The sequence below is a fragment of the Malaclemys terrapin genome, chromosome 1, assembly GCF_027887155.1.
Source record: "Malaclemys terrapin pileata isolate rMalTer1 chromosome 1, rMalTer1.hap1, whole genome shotgun sequence".
In the NCBI taxonomy this organism is placed as follows: Eukaryota; Metazoa; Chordata; order Testudines; family Emydidae; genus Malaclemys; species Malaclemys terrapin.
Genome location: NC_071505.1, coordinates 16576161 through 16596192, shown reverse-complemented (window position 1 = coordinate 16596192; position 20032 = coordinate 16576161). Strand labels below are relative to the sequence as shown.

The 20032-nt window shown below is 39.8% G+C and overlaps 2 protein-coding genes across 4 annotated transcripts in view; one reads left to right on the top strand and one right to left on the bottom strand.

The window, feature by feature from the left end:
• HSPA14 (heat shock protein family A (Hsp70) member 14) lies at positions 1-17587 on the bottom strand. Its single transcript, XM_054016900.1, has 14 exons — positions 17503-17587; positions 16019-16099; positions 15854-15936; positions 14322-14370; positions 13170-13263; positions 12970-13060; positions 10885-10989; positions 9822-9983; positions 8385-8540; positions 6492-6594; positions 4225-4440; positions 3500-3673; positions 891-961; positions 1-540 (listed from the first exon to the last, which is right to left on the bottom strand). Exons 1-14 carry the CDS (start codon positions 17557-17559, stop codon positions 462-464), a joined length of 1521 nt encoding a protein of 506 aa, XP_053872875.1. The 5' UTR covers positions 17560-17587; the 3' UTR covers positions 1-461.
• A 308-nt stretch (positions 17588-17895) lies between these two features.
• CDNF (cerebral dopamine neurotrophic factor) overlaps positions 17896-20032 on the top strand; it is a 44196-nt gene continuing 42059 nt past the window's right edge. For all 3 annotated transcript variants that reach the window (XM_054016815.1, XM_054016825.1, XM_054016806.1), the window contains exon 1: positions 17896-18019. In XM_054016815.1, the coding sequence (XP_053872790.1) occupies positions 17896-18019 (124 nt within the window). The remainder of the gene's footprint in view (positions 18020-20032) is intronic.

Below are 20032 nucleotides of genomic sequence, written 5' to 3'. Positions count from 1 at the left end.
TTGTATATAAAACCATATTTTATTGCTATTCCATAAGTAAACAAATACACACAAATGTCTTCCCTCATACAGGTTTTTCACGTAGTGATCACAAAGCCATTTGACATTAGCTTGAACAGTGAAACCTTCACTCAGGACTCCCCACTCCAAAAGGGATCACACCTTGCCAGTCTTTAGAAGCAGTTTCATTACTCACGTTTTGGTACAACTTGGTACAAACTTTAAAGACCCATCTACAAATAGGTGACTGATTTTTGCTTGTTCACTGGTTGGCTGTTTATGACTGATGTATCAACAGTTCCAAAAGGGTCTACGTCTCAAAATAAATAAAAGATTTGGTGCTGAAATGCTGTTATCTAATTTATTCCAGTCTGCAATGGCTCATTAAATATATTTAAAACAAACACACATCCAACCATTAGGGAAACAAGCCAACAAAAAAAGTCTCCTTTCAAATGAAATTATGATGCCACTTCAACAGTGATGACTTCACATTTTCCTGTGTCTTGATCTGTGCAAGTAACATGTAAGGATCCATCCCTAAGCAAGAGAGAAATAAATATTTACATATTATACACAAGAAGTCTTGAAAATATATCTCAATATAGCACGTATGAAAATTTTATTTAGGGATATCAAGAATCAACTTTAACATTGCTTTTGGGGAAGGCAGAAAAAGATAAACCAAAGATTCCCCACAAATTCATTCCCTTGTTGCAAGAGCCCCATGAATAATTAACTGCTGCTCTTTCTTAGAGAGAAAATAAATATAATCAATTCTCAGATGAAGTTCAGCAACAGAAAAAAAAGTCTGTTTCTCTCAAATGTAGTTTTCATAGGCACTCAGTGAGTTAACGCACAGACAAGGAAATATTTTGGATTTCTGGTACCTTTTCATAGTGAGAACAGTTAATATGTCATGAAGACCGCCTTCCTTTTTATCTAAATCCTGGAGTACAATCTGTTAAAAAAATTAAAAAAAAAACAAAGGCTAAAGTTGATTATATGCATTGATACAAAGTAAGCCAAGCCCATGAACAGACCTAGTGTGCAAATTCCAGAAATACATTAGTCGTTAGGAATGAAATCCCTTGCTCTAACTTTCTAGGCCACTGCCCACTTGCCTATTCTGCTGCCGTCTCTCGAAAGTCTAGAATTTTAAAACAAGAACCTAAACTCAGCTGTCAAATTGGAAAATAGTCTGATAAAATTCAGTAAAGACAAATACAAAATACTACACTCAGGACGGAATAATCAATCCAAATACAAAATGGGAAAGGACTGCCTAGGAAGGAGTACTGCAGAAAAGGATCTGGGGGTTACAGTGGATCACAAACTAAAGATGAATCAACAATGTATACTTTTGCTAAAAAAGAGAACATCATTCTGTGTTGTATTAGAAGAAGGAGTGTTGTATGCAAGACACGAGAAGTAATTCTTCCACTCTACTCAGCACTGATAAGGCCTCACCTGGAGAACTGTGTCCAGTTCTGGGCACCACACTTCAGGAAAGATGTGGACAAAGTCCAGAGGAAAGCAATAAAAATGACTTGTTTGTTTGTTTGAAGTTTTCAAAAAAACAAAAACAAAGGAAAACCCATGACCTATAAGGAAAGTTTGAAAAAAAAGAATGGGTTTGTTTAGTCTGGAGAAGAGAAGACTGGGGGGGGGGGGGGGGGGGGGGGGGGGCGCGCATAAGTCTTCAAGTAGGTTAGAAAATGGTGATAAATTGTTGTTCTGTTCTCTGGATAAGGAGTAGTAGTAATGGACTTAATTTGCAGCAAGGGAGATTTATCTTACACATTAAGAAAAACTTCCTAACTAAGGACATTTAAGCACTGGAACATATTACCTAGGGAGGTTGTAGAATCTCTGTCACCGGAGGTTTTATGAACAGGTTAGATCAGGGGTAGGCAACCTATGGCACGCGTGCCAAAGGCGGCACGCGAGCTGATTTTCAGTGGCACTCACCATTGCCCGGGTCTTGGCCACTGGTCTGGAGGGCTCTGCATTTTAATTTAATTTTAAATGAAGCTTCTTAAACGTTTTAAAAACCTTAGTTACTTTACATACAACAATAGTTTAGTTATATATTATAGACTTATAGAAAGAGACCTTCTAAAAACGTTAAAATGTATTACTGGCACTCGAAACCTTAAATTAGAGCAAATAAATGAAGACTCGGCACACCACTTCTGAAAGGTTGCCGACCCCTGGGTCAGATAAACAAGGGACTGGACTAGTATCAGAGGGGTAGCCGTGTTAGTCTGAATCTGTAAAAAGCAACAGAGAGTCCTGTGGCACCTTTGAGACTAACAGAAGTATTGGGAGCATAAGCTTTCGTGGGTAAGAACCTCACTTCTTCAGATGCAAGACTGGACTAGATGACCTACTGAGGTCCCTTCCAATCCTACATTTCTGTGATTCTAACTCTCCTAAATGGAGGTGACAGAATCACAAGTACTGCATTTTCCAAAAATAATCAAAATTGTACATGCTGTAATTAAGCTGAATATTATTTATTCTGTTCAGAATTTATTACTGGTAATTTAGGATACAAGGTAGGTTGCAAAACAGTAAGTCCATATGTATGTGCAAGAGAGATCCATACAGGAAGGGCTCTACCCTTCGTTGAGGTAGCTCCTTGAAATGGGAAAGACTATGCAAGGTCTGATCCCGAAAGGGGCAGTGCACCTTCAACTCCCATTAACTTCAGTATCAGTTGAGCATGCTCACCACCTCTTGATCAGGTCCTAAAATACTCACTATGCAAACTTCAGAATACTCCCATTCCCATCCTCAAAACCTCGAGTTATGGCAAACTTTTGTTTTTGTCTACTAAGTGGTATGAAAGTACCTCCAGCTAGGGGTGATCAGCACTGTGCAGACTGCAGACCAACTAAAGTGTGCTTTTAGGAGGAGGCATTTCTTCAGGGATTCTGTTGATTTGCAGCCAAGTGCTCTATCCACTAAGCTAACACTGAATCCTCGCCACTACTCATCCAGGGAGTATTAGATGTACCTGACTGATTTTTAACTTCTCTAAATCAGAAGTATTGAGTACCATGCAGCGTACTGTCTTTGTTTTTCAAAGCAGTATTTGAAACTAAGATCCTATACAATCTAGGTGGACTTGAATAGATCCCACCATTCCTGGCCAAAAAAGTTCTCTCCTAATTTACCATTGTGAAGTAAGTCGCTGGGCTGGTTGCTTGCTGCATTTCAGCAGTGCTCATATATAAACAGCTTACAAAGCACTTGCAGGATTCTTCAGCATGATAAAGGTGCTAGGTAACGGTAGAATTCCTTTAAAAAAAAAAAAATACTTTGCTTGGAAACTCAGTATGATCTGTTTATGGGAATGATTTAAAGGCAATTTCTAGTGAGACTGGTGTAGGGACTACCACTCCTCCCAACAAAAAGTCTGTTCTTGTACATCCACTGAATTTCCAAATAATTCACAGCAACAATTTTATATTAACTTCTTGTATGTACTCACCTGTGCAAATTTGCCTTCCTCTTTTGCAGGACTTTTCCCTAGAGACTCATACAGTTCAAGACATACAGAGGAATTATTTCCCGGTGCAAGTAGCGTGTGCTGCCTTCGTGCTGGCAAGGGAGTTCCCGATGGAAACAGCACTGTGAATTTGTTAGTCCCCGATTCATCTACACCCTAACAAACAAGAAAAGTTTGCATGACATATCTAATCTCTGAACTTTACAGAAGGGGTTCAAATTTAAAGACATTAGTCTATAGTTTTATTCAGCTCTACTCAATGGTAATTAAGCTAGTGAAAACTGATTTTTAATTATCAGATGGCTACATACAGTGGTCACTGCTTAAAAGTATAAATGAGCATTAATACTCACAATAAAGGCCAATCCTGCAGCATGGTAGTGTCTGCAGCATTTCCTATTGCAGCTATAAAAAACACTGCACACGGAATGGTAAATTCAGCTATTATAGCGTAGGAAGGATTTGATCCAAAGTCCAATGAAATCAATAGGAGTATATCTATGGATTTTGATAGGCTATGGATCAGGCCCCACATGTTGATTTATTAGGTAGGAAGTTGCAATGTAATTGCTAGTGCTAGAATGGTTATTGGAGACTACCACCACTGTAAATCAATGAATATGACATTTCCAAGTGAGTCACCACCAACAATGATCCATTTTTGCATTAGTGGAGTAAAAAAGTTTCAATATTAAACTGAGACTTACCTTAACTAGAATATCTTTGGCAGAACACTCAATAGATAGTGCCTCCTCCTCTAATGAGAGGTTCTCTTTCCCTACTAAGATCCCTGCTTCTGTGGCTGCCCCAATGGGAATGACCTCATCTGGTGTGATAGAATTCAGCAACTCCACAGCTGGAAAAAGGTCTTTAATCAGCTGTTGTAGCTTTGGGATTCGAGCAGACCCACCACACAGAACTACCTAGAAAATATTATTCCTTAGTGACTTCAGAACTTTTACAGAATGTAAGTGAACATACAGCTACATTGTGGAAGGTTAAATTGCTCTATAATGTTTAATGCTCTATGGCCCATTGTATAAAAAACACACAGAAATGCTACAATTAAAAACACATTATTTTTGCCTGACCTCTGGACCTTTGCAAGCTGTCTAAGACAAATGCTAGCATGAAATCATTTCTGGAGAAGGCATCCTTATATCAGTCAGCTAGCAAAAAAAACAGCATTCCATAAAGAAAAAATTAAAAAAAAAAACGTTGTTAAAGAACCCTTTAAGAACCCTTTAAATCCATCCCCCCCCCATATAACAGTGTCTTAGCTGAGGCCAACCTGACCTGGAAATGAAGCAAAAAATCATGACAGCCAACTATTTACATAAAACAGAGCTCAGGAGTTTATTGCAAGCCAAAAGCAGAACGTTTATCAAAAATGTTCACTTTTAAAAGACACGTCACTTAACATTCCACTTTTATTCACTGAATTTAGTTTCCTTTTTAAAAATTTAATGTTACAATTTTCACTTTGTTTTGTGTTGACTCCTCTACTCACCATTTCCTTTTGTTAGAAATTTCTTTTAAACACACTACGCTCAGTTCAGACTTGTAGGCACCATTTTAAGTGAGCTTGTCACAGCTTTCAAACCCCTGTGGGATACCCTGATGTATTCTTTTGCCTGCAGTTCCCATTCAAGGATCAGTTCTCACTGTGCTAAGAGGATCTGTTAGTTATTGCAGAACTTAATATCTTAGATGCCATCCCTTCTCTATCCTATCACTGAAACTAAACAGATGTCACATGTGCAACATGGACTATGGAAATACCAGTGGCATGTAGTAGTATCCTTTGTGCTGAATAACTGAAAGACTTATTGGCCTCGACTATTCTGCCATATTACTGTAATTTATCTTGGGTTCTGCAAGCAGAGTTACAATATAAATGTGCAAATCTAAAAGAAAATAAAAAAATTAACTACTACTACATAGTTACTTTGTACTTTACATACCTCTCCATCTTTAAAGCACTTTTAACTCTAGCTAAACAGCTCATACCTTTGTGATTTGGGTAAATACACCTCTACCCCGATATAACATGAATTCGGATATAATGCGGTAAAGCAGCGCTCCGGGGGAGGAGGGGGGGAAGCTGCACACTCCGGCGGATCAAAGCATGTTCGATATAATGTGGTTTCACCTATAACACAGTAAGATTTTTTGGCTCCCGAGGACAGCGTTATATCGGGGTAGAGGTGTATCAACCTAATTTAATGGGCTAGTGAGGCAGAGGTAAAGTGATTTACTCAATCAAAAAGTACATTTCAGAGATGAACTAGAACTCAGGAGTTCCTTTAAAGACATGCGAAAAAGCCCCTCTCACACATTTAGAGCACAATCCAATTCCTGATGAAGACAAATGTAAAATTCCACAGACTTCAGTGGGTGTTGGAACAGTCCCTTAGCCCTCAGTTACATGATGTACATGGTTTAAGTTTTAAGAATGTTTAAAAACCTAAAATAAACCTATGAAATCACTAGTTATAATAAATCTCCAAGTATAAAAGATTTTTGATAGACAACATTTTAGATAAGGTTAGTACAGTACCTATCCCAGCGTAGGCATATAAAACACAACATTAAAAATAATCATAACTGATTTTAGTTTCCTTGAATTGATCAAGGATTTGTTATCAATGTGCTACATAGATGAAAAGAGCAGTTAAACCATAAGGCTTTAGTCATCCTTTAATTTTTATAAACCCAAAGTCTGGTGTGTGATATGTTCTTCCCTTAATGTGAACACAACACCCCTCAGCAGTAATAAGAGCTACACATACGCAGAGGGTAAATTGTACCTTTAACTATCATGACATTTAGCAGCCAGAAAATGCTTCACATACAATGATATACTTTGAGCTCCAGAAATTAACAGCTATTGGCTAATTCCTTGTTAATATATTCCTCAGGTGTTCTTCCAAATGAGTTCATAAGCATCCTGAGAATAAAGATTAATTGTTACCTTGTTAATGTCATCTGCTGTAAATCCAACTTGTTGCAAGAGTTTTTTAATTGCTTCTACACATTTATTAAAAAGTGGAGAACAAATCAGTTCAAATCTGGCCCTGTTTAACAAACAGAGAGAAAATGCTAAGTAAACAACAAATACAATCTCCCACCCGTTGGAAGAATCAGCAGTTAAAATGGAAGAGAAAGATATTTTCCACGGCATACTCTGTTTCCATAGCCATGAACTGGTAGGATTAAGTAACAGCAGGAGCAATGTACTGGTGTGAAAGAGTCTCAGAAGTATTATGGCTTCACAAATATACCAAGAAAGCGATGGATTCAACTTTGATTTTGTTTTTTGTGAAGAACAGCCGAAAAAATGCAGCAGTTTAGACATACAAAAAAAAAAAAAAAAAAAAAAAAAAAACACCCCATGATGATTTCCCACTCAAAGTTTCACCAATACACATTAATCCTGATGAGATAATGTGGTGGAGAAAGTGCCTGCATGCTATAAACTCCATCAGTGGCAGTACACCAGTAGAGAATTACAGAGCCAGTTTTTCCTCCTATATAGACGTACCACAGGTGGTCCACAGAAAACAGTTTCCATATGCAAGTTGTGGGGTGCAACAAGGTGGTGAGACAAAGTGGAAAAATTTAATCTAATTTTGATTTTTAATCTGAAGACGCACTGAAACAGTAAAACGCATTGTTTCACCTCTGCAGATAAAAGAAAGAAGAGTTCTTAAGAATGAACTGTCAACTTCTCGCTTTATGTTCACAAGCAAGTAGACTGTGGACCCCAATATGTTTTACTACCTTTAATCAGGGCTTGAGAATACCGCTCATCAAAGGTGACTGGGGAAGTTTCATGTGGTTGAAAGGTATACAATGAATCACTTTCATTAAAACAAAATATTAGTCCATAATGCTGACATAGAGCAATCCAGACTGTGGTTTCTTAGATCTGCAGATAGACTGCTCCTTTGTCTCTGCGGTGGTGGGTGGGTGGGTGTGTAAAAACAAAACACCACACACAACAGGCTGCAGCAGCAAAATGGAACTGCTGCTATTCAGTTAAGAAACTGTCAAGCATCCCATTTTATTCTGTTTCTACTGCCAACTGGGAAAGCAATGAGCAGTAGCAGAATTCACAGGGGAGGACAATCCGTCTCCAAAACCAACCAACCCACCCACCCACCCACAAGCCTCCAGGGAGGAGAGTAGTATAAACAATCCATTCTCACATCAGAAAACTGAGGAGGGGTGAAGGGAGAGAAAGTTTCTGCCCATCTCAGCAAAAAGGATAGAACTTATTCTGTGCATGGTCTTGGAACAGAACATCTGGTACAAATCCCAGCTCCCTACACCTCTCACTAATCAGGGTTCCTTATGCACTTTTCTTTGATATCTAGCTCTGGCCAGTAGGTCTCTGGTAAGGTTTTCAAGCCCCGTCTTCAATAAAGTTAGATGCTATGTCATTATGCTAGATTAGGGCTAGTCATCCTTCAAGTAAAAGTCTGGAAAATAGTGCATAAGGAATAAAGGTGAAATTCTGCTCCCAAACGTATGCCTAAATTCTGGGGGATCTTTTCAAAAGTCAACAGTCAGAACCTGCAGTGCAATGCTAGAAGCCTTCCTTAGTACTCAGAGCCCAATTCTTGCAGCCTTTACTCATCTGACACTAAAGCCAACGGAACTATTCACATAAGCAGAGACTTCTAGATATTGCAGGAATGAGCGATCAAAAACCCCGTTTTCATTTTCAGTACTCCCCCGCTGCCGAAATTCAATTTTCACACACACACACACACACACACACCAAAATCAAAAATTGAAATATAATCCTAGAAATCAATCCTAATAAAAATATCAAAAGTAATTTGAAAAGGATCACCCTTACCTGGATACATTACAATCAAAATCCAGACCATCATATAATGAGTCTACAAAACAGTTTGAACTTCCCAAGGTTGACAAAGAGTGCTTTGCAACATCAGCGCTGTTCATTAGCTTCATCATAGCTCTGGAATTTCCTCTTATATCATGTTTATAAGATCTGTATTAAAAAGAAGTGTTTACAATGACTGAGAAACTGTTTTAGACATAATACGTTAAGCATTAATGCTTTCAAGAAGTTAGTATTAAAGTGGCTCCTTTTCCCATTCTTCAGTAAATTATTCTTGTAATGCCACACTGAATGACATTCAAAATGTACGAAGCAAAAGGTCTGTTTCAAATTCAAGCAAAGGATACATTCTACAGTGCTGTTTGGGGAAAGCCAGGAATTAGTGTTTTAACAAGTAGAGATTTCATCAGTCTCTCCTCAGAACAATCTCCTAACCTAAATGAATGCAATATGGGAAGAAGATGCCTGAAGCTAATCAATTTAAAGTTCAATCATCAGGGTTGTTTCAAGAAACAGAACAACATTAAACAGAAGTTGTGATAACCTCATCCAAAAGATCTCAAAGCATTCTATAAACTTGACTAAGTGATTAGGAACAATATATATAGCAATTGCTTCACCAACTTCTTAATAAAAGCTGCCATTATTTAAAACCAAAACGAAAACACTCCAACAGCCCAGAGCTGGAATGAGACAGCTAAAAAAAAACAAAAAAAAAAAAAAAAAAAAGCTTACACTTACAGCAACACTGCACAACCGTTTGACTCCGAAAATGAAGGTTATCCATCTGAAACTTACAATTCACCCTATCTTACTTCTGCTGAAGTGCATGGGATTATTAGTCAATATTTATATGGTGGTAGCACCTAGAACAGGGGTTCTCAAACTGGCCGTTGGGACCCCTCAGGGGGGGGGGTCGCAAGGTTATTACATGGGGGGGGGGGGTCGTGAGCTGTGAGCCCCCATCCCAAGCCCCACTTTGCCTCCAGCATTTCTAACAGTGTTAAATATATTTAAAAGTGTTTTTAAATTATAAGGGGGTGTCACACTTAAGAGGCTTGCTATGTGAAAGGAGTCACCAGTACAACACAGTTTGAGAACCACTGACCTAGAACCTTCAACCAGGTAGAGGTTCCTACCATGCAAGGCACCTCACAAACAGCAAATGACAGTCCCTGCCCTGAAGAGCTTAATTTACAACCCGGAAGACCATAATTGGTGAGAACATTGGTTTTACATCTTATGTAGAAGATGGCACATCCAGAAGCATGGTGCCCACTGATTCAGTATTGTCTCAAGAGTAATGAGCAACATCCCTTCCAACACAGCTTATTTCAACAACGGGGCATTGCAGACAATTTAAAAAAAAGATAGTCCTAACATTAATAGCAATGTATGTTTTTCTGTAGCTGTAAAATATTCACCACTTACCTCTGAAATTCAGAAGCTAAATGTTGTGCTAAAGCTTCTGTGAAACAGACACCACCTATACTATCATCTGTGTTTGTGGCAAGAACACGATATATTCCACTATTTACTTCTATAACTGTCACAGAGAGCGATGTTCCTCCAAGCTTAAAAACCAACACATTGCTGCCAGGTAAAAAAAAAACAAAAAAACAAAACCTGAAAACTAGATCAGTAAAATATATACATTTCCTCATACTCATTTTTTCTAACTAAACATATACACAATATAAATTAAGTTTTTTAAATTGTTTGTCAATAACATTTGATTGGAAGTTCTGAAATACATACATCTATCATATCTATGGCTATTATTTTACAGTATTCCTCCAAGAAACAGAATAGTTGATAACACGCTTACAATAGCAAGCCGCCTATGACTAAACAGAGCATAACTGGGAACTAACATTTACTTGCTTTTACGAGCCCAAGTTATACTTACAGCAGGATAGAAAATGGACGCCTAGGCAGATCTCAACTTTTTAATTTTGTACAGCACCTGAACACTCAGGTAATAGAAGTTACATATATTCACTTAAAACTTGAATAAAACAGTAATATGTTTACTATTGCCATGACTTCCATAACAAATGGACTTACATTTTGGTTTTTATTTTCAAGTTATGTAATCATGGTCTTTTATCAATCCAATCACAGCTCACTACTGAGCAAGACTTAATTTTTGTACATATTTTTCTCCATATCCAGTGTAGCACAGTATGGGTTTTTAATTATGGTTATTTAAAAACAAATCTGGATTGAAAATGAAGGCTATAGAACTTTTCAAATTTCCAATGACAAACTTTAATGTTAACTATAATATTGTGTACCCTGGGCATTTCCTAGCAGAGTTATGATTTTTGCATTTATTGTTATGTCAATACAATGATGTCTCCCCATTTTTATAGCCATAATAAAGCCTTAATAATTACACACCACTATTGTTTATCAAACCTCCAGTTTCCAAGCAACCACACTTAAATCTATTTTAAAAAGCACACACAAAAATAAGATAAAAGCATTTTACCTTTTCCCAGTGGGTGAATCTTGTCCAATTCCATATGCCAAGAGAGCTGCAGATGGCTCATGAATTAATCTCAGAACATTAAATCCAGCTGCTCCAGCTGCTTGCCTGTGATAAGACACACCACAGCTAAAGGTCTGCATTTCACTTACCGTAATGGTACATATTACTGAGGCCTCATCAATGCACATAGACCACAGAGCCATGTTACCTGGATATTATATGATATTTTCAAGGTTTTGGCCTAGTGAAGGAACACTATTAAAAGTCCTGTCTATAATGCAAATTGTTACTGGGTCCCCTGCCTTAATTGTATATATGAAGTGTCAAGGAAAAATGTTTTGTAATGCATTAGAGTCTCTGACAAAATATAACAAAGTGAAATTGGCTGTGTTTTATTTGACTTTCAGAACAAAATCTAAATGATCACATTCCAGAAAAAAATCCCCCTAAATTGTTCTCAGCACTGATATAGCAGGAAAGTTTGGTTTTATATCTGATCCAAATCACCTTGATTGCTTTAAAAAAAAAAAAAAAAAATCCACCTCTTGAAAATTCAATGTCTCAAACTGCCTACAATTCATCTCTTCCAGGTAAAAGTCTAGTACCTTTATGCTTGAAACAGAAGTCATTTTGACTCACTCCAGTATGCATCTTGTAATAGCCATTGAACTAATTTTACCTTTCTCAGATTAACTGGCGAGTATGAAATGTTCTGAGTAACACAAAAACCTCAGAAGCGCTTTGCTCAATGACTCTTAAATACCATTCACTGGTTTAAGACTCACAATGCTTACTGTCCAAAGGGATTTTTAACAGACATCTGGCATTTGATTTTTTTTTTTTAAATCTAAAAGCTGGAGCATTTCGACTTATAATAGTAAAATACTTTGGTTTTTTTAAATGACTTATGCTTGTGTAATATAAAAAGGAGTGACAGCCCTGGAGAGAGAACCCCTACAAAAATAAACAGTGGTACAGCAAGTGGCCCTGTGTTGTCCTGCCAGCATGCCTCAAACCTAGCATGGCGGGATAAGAGTTCAGTCTCCATGCTCATACAGCATCTAACCTCCCTGGTAAAATCGCCCATAAAAGGTGCTATTTAGTGCCAATTGTCATGCTCAGATTTGTGATGTAAAAACCTAAAGGAGGAACAGCACTGAAGTCATTTTCATTTCAAGTGGAACACAACAGTCACCAGGGGATAAAACCTGAGAGGGGCGGGGAAAGATATTTTCATCACCAAAATGATTTTCATCGGCATTTTCAGTATTTAAATCATTATTTTCACTACTAGAACTACTGACTAATGATTTTGTCATTTTATTGGAAAACCAATCACTAATGCTTTTCTGGCGTTTCATTATGAAGAGTAAATAATATTGAATAGAAAACTTTAATCTCTGAATAACAGTCCAGTTAGTATTACGCACTGAAATATCACTAGAAAAACAGACCGACTATGACTCACTGGTTGTATTGAATTGTACAGAAAACAGTTGAGCAAGTGCACAAACTAGGCAAGTGCGACCCTTGTTAATAAAATAATAAACTAGACGTTTGTCTCGCATCAGGACGGACTTGGATGCAACCGAGTTGCAGCCTGCGAGGACATTAGACGTGCACAGCAACATAATTCTTGACCTATCTGTCGTAGAAACGGCTCTTTAACGGTTAGAATTTCGCGTCTCTTTGCACTTGAAGTTTATTTTGTACACCGTTTTATAAGGTTAAGATTATTCGGTTTTAAGATAATTTTATAACATTTGTTTTCATAACACTTTTTAACAACCAGTTCTAAAACTGCTTCAAAATTAACAACCGGTTTGCGCGAACCGGCTCCAGCTCACCACTGCTTATGTGTGTGAACCTTATGATACCCCCCGCTCCTCCAACTCCCTTTTGGGTCAGGATCCCTACAAATACAACACCGTGAAATTTCAGATTTAAATAACTGAAATCACGTCATTTACGATTTTTAAAATCCTAGGACCATAACATTGACCAAAATGGACCATGAATTTGGTAGGGCCCTACCCATCAGCAATCCCCCTGCATCTAAGTGAAAAGAGAAGTCATTCTTCTTACCCAAGGGCATTTTTCTGGTTCTCTCCAAACTCAAACGGTACAGTAATAACCACATCATTGACATCGGAACCCAAAGCAGACTGAGCAGTTTCTGTTTACAAACAGAAGCAGAACATGTTGATTAAAACATTACTATTTTTAAAAAGTGCCTTAATATAGCCAAGGTATTGATAACTTTTAAAGTTTTACTCCCTATTTACCTTTCATTTTACTGAATATGAGTTTTGCAACTTCTTCTGGGCAAACAAGTTTGTTATCTATTTCATACTGGAGTTTTCCATTCTTCTCAGTGACCTAGGAATAAAGCCAACATATGTGCATGTGACATGGTAAGACTCATTTTGTTTGTAATGAAAATTAATGTTTATGTCTAATTTGGTTTCCATTCCCAGAAAAGAAAATTAGACCAGGGAAACATTTTCATGTTTTTATTTGGCTCAAATGATATGAAGGCTCCCCAACAGATTTGACCAAGGAGGGGCTCATAAAGATGTCTTACATTATCCAGGCCTGAATCACGGAGCCAGGCCCATGGCACATAACATTTAAACACAAGGGCAAAAACCCTTAAGGATTTGGACCTCAAACATCATGGAAATGTTGGGGAAGGTTTGCCTAAGATAATTTCTCCCAGGCACACAGGGAGGACTTCGAGACCCTATTATCTAGCTTTTGCCCCAATTTACATGAATTTATCAAGATGGGTGGTCAAGGATTAACACAAGCCGGCTGTCACTCCTTTGGGAGGAAGGAGGTGAGGCAAGGACTGGATACAGGACAGTCAATCATTGATCTGTTACTCAGGCTCCCCCATGCCTGTGAGCTCCTGAGATAGAGATCAGGCCTGTATCTTGATTTAATAAAGTTTTTTTTAATCTTTCTTTGCAACAAAGCTTTCCAGTTGCAAGGATAATGTGGTCTTAAAATTCAGTAATGTGGTTGCTTGTGTAATAAACATTTTTAATTTCATGCTTCCTATGCTGAGCGTTTTCTGTATTTATTTATAATGTTGTTAAAAGCTAGTTACTATTCTCTTTGACGGCATTAAAGAATCACCCTCTCTGAAGTTCTCCTTCAGACATATTACCCAAGGGAGAACCCACATATAATGGATGGCTCTAACTTCACAAGAGAGAGACAAATAGAGGGTTTGAAGCAGAATATAGCAAAACCTCTCTCGTTAAAAAAGAAGCTTCTATCACACGTGGTGTCCTGTAGAGCTTCAGGTTGTGCCATATGGGTCTGATCACTAAGACACTGTAATGAGGTGTCTACGATACTAAAATAAATGATGGAACCAATGCAGATTTTTTCAGCTCTAGGGAGAAAAAAAGAAACTGGATCATACTTACTGGACATTTGCTTTCTGCAATATATTTCTCAGCTTGTGGGTCACCAGAGCTGTCAAAACAAATTAAGAGTGATAGTTTTGCAGGTGGCATTGGATGTGTAGTTCCACCTATCTAGTTGTTTATTTTTTCAACTTATGACACTCAAGTCTATGTGATCCACTTGTATTTTATTTATTTTAGTCAAAACTCCTGTGGCAATTACTATTAATAAACAGCAGGTCTGGGGCTCCACCCTTGTCATGGAAAAACCCAAGGGAAAGGGACAACTTTTCTAAAGCTTTATCTACACTGGAACTTTGTCGGCAAAACTTTTGTCATTCAGGGGTGTTTAAAAAAATAAACCAACACACAACACCCCTGAACGACAAAAGTTTTATCGACGAAAAGCGCCGGTGTGAACAGTGCTTTGTCGTCAGGAGCGCTTTGCTCGGCTACATTACACACCTTTTAGCGGCATGGCTATAGTGGCACAGCTGTGTCGCTAAAAGGTGCGGAGTGCAGACAAAGTAATTTTTAAAATTACATTTTAAAAAAGGAAAAGAAAGTGCACCCTGGAAAAATATTTGTCACTTCTTATTTACTTAATGCTAGCCTCATGGATAAAAAATACAATCTAAACAATTAACAATATCTTCTGCATTCAACGTGATTTTTATTTCAGGACCATATTTCAATATCGTTTTTGTTATATCAATTGTAAATAATCATAGCAGTTACAAACTGATTAACTTATTCTAAAAGATGAGTGAAAGTTTAACTGTTAAAATTCTACACCAGAAGGAAACTAAAATAAAAATCAGACTATACACAGGTATATTCTCTCATTCAACCTGCCATAAAGAATTTTAATTTGTTTTTAATCTGTTACAAATCTTTCTTGTTGACTTGTCACCTCTCTAATTACAAGGTTGAGTATTTTATTAGGCAGGACTAAAACCAAATAAAGTAGAACCTTGATAATTTGCAATGATGATGATTCTTGTGTTCACTGTAGTTCACAAGATGTTCTTTGTTAATTTGTGGATTTACTTGTAGTTTACTTTAAATTCAAGGTAATAATTCAGTAAATGCACTACAGCATATTTTAACCTTTGTAACGTTTTCTGCATACAAATAAAGAAGTCTTGGTAATAAGAGCCCTCACTACAGTTGACAAGTAGGCCAAACACACCATTATTTTGGGCAAGTTACGAAGTGTGAGGATTACCTATGGGCAAAGTCTTATTCCAGTTTGATTCTGCAAACAAATGCAGGCAAAGAATATTCAAAGTCTCTAACTTCTTATTCCACAGTTCACTAAAGAAAGGAAACTACCAGAAACAATTTTGGGGATCTAGTGACCTCTCTTATCAAAGCCAGATTATTAAATTGATTAACCTTTAGATCTTATATTATTAGCAGACCAGCTTTAGTGAGAAGACTGGTGTACAGATATGTGTTAAATAAACCATTTGCTACTTACATCCCCAATTTGTAATATACACACACACACTCCTCAAATAAAATATTTTCTTTCCTATCTATTCACTTACCTTCTCCCAAGAATCTGCTTTACTTTCACTACTGTATTTGCAATATTTCTTACTCTATTTTGTTTTGCTGCCAAACCAACAACCTGCAAAATGGAAAAGAAATTATGAAGTGAAAAATGGACATTCCTCTCTGCCGAAAACTGCTACAGCGAAAAGAAAAATTACCTCTTCGTTTTTTGAGTATGCAACAACAGCTGGCGTGACTCTATCACCTGCATCATTGGCAACCACATCTGCACGGCCATCCTAAAAACAAAATATACCATCCAAAGGTAGAGAGAAGTCATTCAGTGAAATATTAACATACCTTCCTACCTTAGCAATGAAATATGTAGCATCAACATTTATTACCAAACACAGCCAATGATGCCAATTAAAAACCTGTGCTCTATGAGTGAGTTTAGTATTTCATCATTCCATCCTGCAGAGCGAGATCCTCTACTGGGAACATAAGAACAGCCATAGTGGGTCAGAACAAAGGTCCATCTAGCCCAGTATTCTGTCTTCCGACAGTGGCCAATGCCAGGTGCCCCAGAGGGAATGAACAGAACAGGTAATCATCAAGTGATCCATCCCGTCGCCCATTCCCAGCTTCTGGCAAACAGAGGCTAAGGGACACTATCCCTGCCCATCCTGGCTAATAGCCATTGATGGACCTATCATCTGTTCTAAACTGAAAAGTTCCAGTCTTATTAATCTCTCTTCATATGGCAGCCATTCCATATGCCTAGTCATTTTTGTTACCCCTTTCTGAACCTTTTCTAATTCCAATATACCAGGGATCGGCAACCTTTAGCACGCGGCCGGCCAGGGTAAGCACCCTGGCGGGCCGGGCCAGTTTGTTTACCTGCTGCGTCCACAGGTTCGGCCGATTGCAGCTCCCACTGGCCGCCGTACACCACTCCAGGCCAATGGGGGCAGCGGGAAGCGGTGGCCAACACAACCCTCGGCCCGCGCCGCTTCCCAGAGCCCCCATTGGCCTGGGACAGCAAACTGCGGCCAGTGGGAACCTCAATCAGCCGAACCTGTGGACGCGGCAGGTAAACAAACTGGCTCGGCCCACCAAGGTGCTTACGCTGGCGGGCCGTGTGCCAAAGGTTGCCAATCCCTGCAACATATCATTTTTTAGATGGGGCAGCCACATCTGCATTCAGCATTCAAGATGTGGGCATACCATGGATTTTTATAGAGGCGATATGATATTTTCTGTCTTATTATCTATTCCTCTCTTAAGGAGTCCCAACATTCTGTTTGCCTTTTTTTTTTTTGGCGTGCACATTGAGTGGATAGTTTCAGAGACCTATCCCCAAGGACTCCAAGATCTCTCTCTCTCGAGTGTTAACAGTTAAATGCCCCCATTGAACAGCTCTGCTGCTAACAGCAACTGACTGACACCAGAAAAGCATCGTCTCGAGGACACCAAGGGAGGGAGACTCCGTCACGTGCAGGGGTTGGTCATCCCGGCCCGTAACAGCCCGGGGCCCTGACTGTGCCACACGCACCGTGGCCACGGGGGTCTGTCAACAGTGGCCCTGGCGCCCCCCACAGCAGCACCAGAGATGGCTCCACCGTCCCACCCCCAAGCGGCTGGCCCGGGAGAGGGCCCCCAAGCCCTGCTGACCCCTCACCACACCCCCAGCGCGGCCCACCTTATACACGGCCACACAGGCGCAGGTGCAACCCAAATGGACTCCGATGGCCGCCATGAGCCCCTCGCTCCACGCCGCCGCAGCGTTCCCCTCCCACAATGCACCGCGACGCCGCCCGCGCCAATCCTGCAGGGCCGCTCGCCCGCCCGGCCAATCACATTCCGCATCTGCTCCCCGGCGAAGCTACCGTTAGGACCAATCGCAGAGACAGGGTCAGATTTCTCCCTCGTGCTTCCGGGGCCAGACCAGGCGGCTAACGGCCAATGAAAAATCGAGCGGTGTTCGTCGTCACCGAGCATAGCAACCCAGGCACTTTTTTCCTCCTGGCAGCCCCGCCCGGGAGGAGAGAATGGGGCGGGGTCATTCGGCCGGGTCTCGTCTCGTGCCAGCACCATGCAGCGGCAGCCCGCACGCGCTGTGCGCAGCCCCTGTGCAGGTCTGGCCCTAGCGCTCCTGTGCACGGGCCCCTGGCTCGCTGCCGCCCTTGCCCCGTGGGGACATGAAGCTCAGTGCGAAGGTGAGCGGGCAGGGAGACTGGGGGCCGCTTGCCTTGCTGCACCGTGTGCTGCTGCCCTGTGCATCGCCCCCGTGCTATAAATAGCTGCATCCCCATGGCTGCTCGCCTCTGCGTGGCTGCGCAGACGCTGCGCCTTGTTCCTAATGGCATTTCATTAACAATATAACAATCATTATCCGTGTGTGAGCCCCCCGAACTGGTTAATCCACAGTGGAAAATGCAACCCCATGCATGGCCCAGCCTCCCTCCCCCCCGGCCTCTTCAAAGTGCTTTGCAAACATTGATTCCTCCCAGCTCCCCTGATGCAGATTTGCCTCCCCTGGTTTGAATCTGAGAAGTCAGGCTAGTGTTAAAGAGGTTATGGGGTGGGCTACGCTGCCTGGCTCCTACTCACTTGATTTTTGGAAGTGCTTAGCCAAAGATCCCATGAAAGTAAAGGTTTCAGAGTAGAAGCCGTGTTAGTCTGTATCCGCAAAAAGAACAGGAGTACTTGTGGCACCTTAGAGACTAACAAATTTATTAGAGCATAAGCTTTCGTGGACTACAGCCCACGAAATGCTCTAATAAATTTGTTAGTCTCTAAGGTGCCAGAAGTACTCCTGTTCTTTTCATGAAAGTAAAGTGGGAGCTATCTGTGCTCGCTCAGCAACTTTGGAAATCAGGTCAGACGTGGCAGACTGGTGTCTTACACAATGGTCCCTTGTCTTCGCTCCTGTTGCTCTAGAGCAGGGATTTTGAATGCTGCTTACATAGTTAATTATACTTCAATGTTACTGACAAATGGTAGTGACCGCGATCCCAAGGGAGTCTGCTGAGGTCACTAAATTAGGGTGAACTGCAAAGAATGGGGCAGGCAATCCCCAAAGCTGATGGATATTCCAATACTTAGACTTACCAAGCCACCACAAAGCAGCTTCCATTATACCTCACTGATTACTCAGAAGTCAGCAACACAGTCCCCTTAAAGTAACCCAGCCTCAGGCATCCACCTAGACACTCAAGTCAGGTATGATGATTTCTGAAAATCTTATTTCATCATATAAAAAAGTTTCTACCAATCCCAAAGGATTGGACACATTACCTCCCAGTCAATTCTTATGAACTAAAATTTATCAAAAAAGAAAGGGGAGAGAGTATGGTTAAAAGATCAATGTACATACAGACATGAGTTCAATTCTTGAGGTTCAGATTCATAGCAGAGATGGTGAGCTTTGTAGTTGCAAAGAGTTCTTTTAGAATGTAGTCCATAGATTATAGTCCAATATCATATCCAGAGTGTTCCAGTTTAACTGGGATCTCAGTCTTGCAACTCAAACTTCCCCTGATGAAGCTTAAGTAGATATGAGATGACAGGATCAGGACCAAGGATCTTTTATACAATTTCAGGCCTTCTTTGCTAGGTCGGAGTCCCTTGGCTTACAATAGGCAATCAGGGCAACTTTGAAGTGGGTCCATCACCTGTACTTAGCTACACAAATTAACATAAGGCAATTACCTGTTTTCCCACCATTCGCAGATGATTGGCTATACGTTTCAAAGAGAGATGAATACAATGATATCCCATGTTTACAGTTCATTTAATGCTAAAATGTTCTTTTGATCTCTGAATTAACAGAATACAGCATAGACAGGGACTGTTTGATTACATTATTGACCTCTACCAATATATATGTTTTTAAGGGTTGAATTTGATTCATTCATCCTGCATGATGCTTAACCCTTTCTGGTCATGCGTCACAGGTAGAAATTGAGGTTGGAATTCAGTTGTCAAAATTAAGGCTGCAATTTCATGCAATTTCCATTTATTAGAGGGCTTTTTTATAAGCATTGGTTGCTCTGGCCTGTTATACTTGGCCATTGATGGAGAAATAGAATAAATAAAACAAAATATTGGCCACCTTTTAGGCATCTCTGCCTGGATCCGTGTGGCTCTGTCCGTTACACCAGGTTGTGTATCTGCTTGATTTAATGGGATCAGTGTGAAAGGCTGTAGAAAATACTTAATGTTACAAA

Bases quoted from the DNA above. Each gene is read 5' to 3' on its own strand.
- HSPA14 (XM_054016900.1), bottom strand. From the start codon at position 17,559: ATGGCGGCCATCGGAGTCCATTTGGGTTGCACCTGCGCCTGTGTGGCC. The intron at 15,937-16,018 runs GTAATTTTTCTT...TCCATTTTGCAG, and splicing joins CATACTCAAAAAACGAAGAG to GTTGTTGGTTTGGCAGCAAA. The intron at 13,264-14,321 runs GTAAGTATGATC...CTTTATTCCTAG, and splicing joins TTGCAGAAAGCAAATGTCCA to GTCACTGAGAAGAATGGAAA.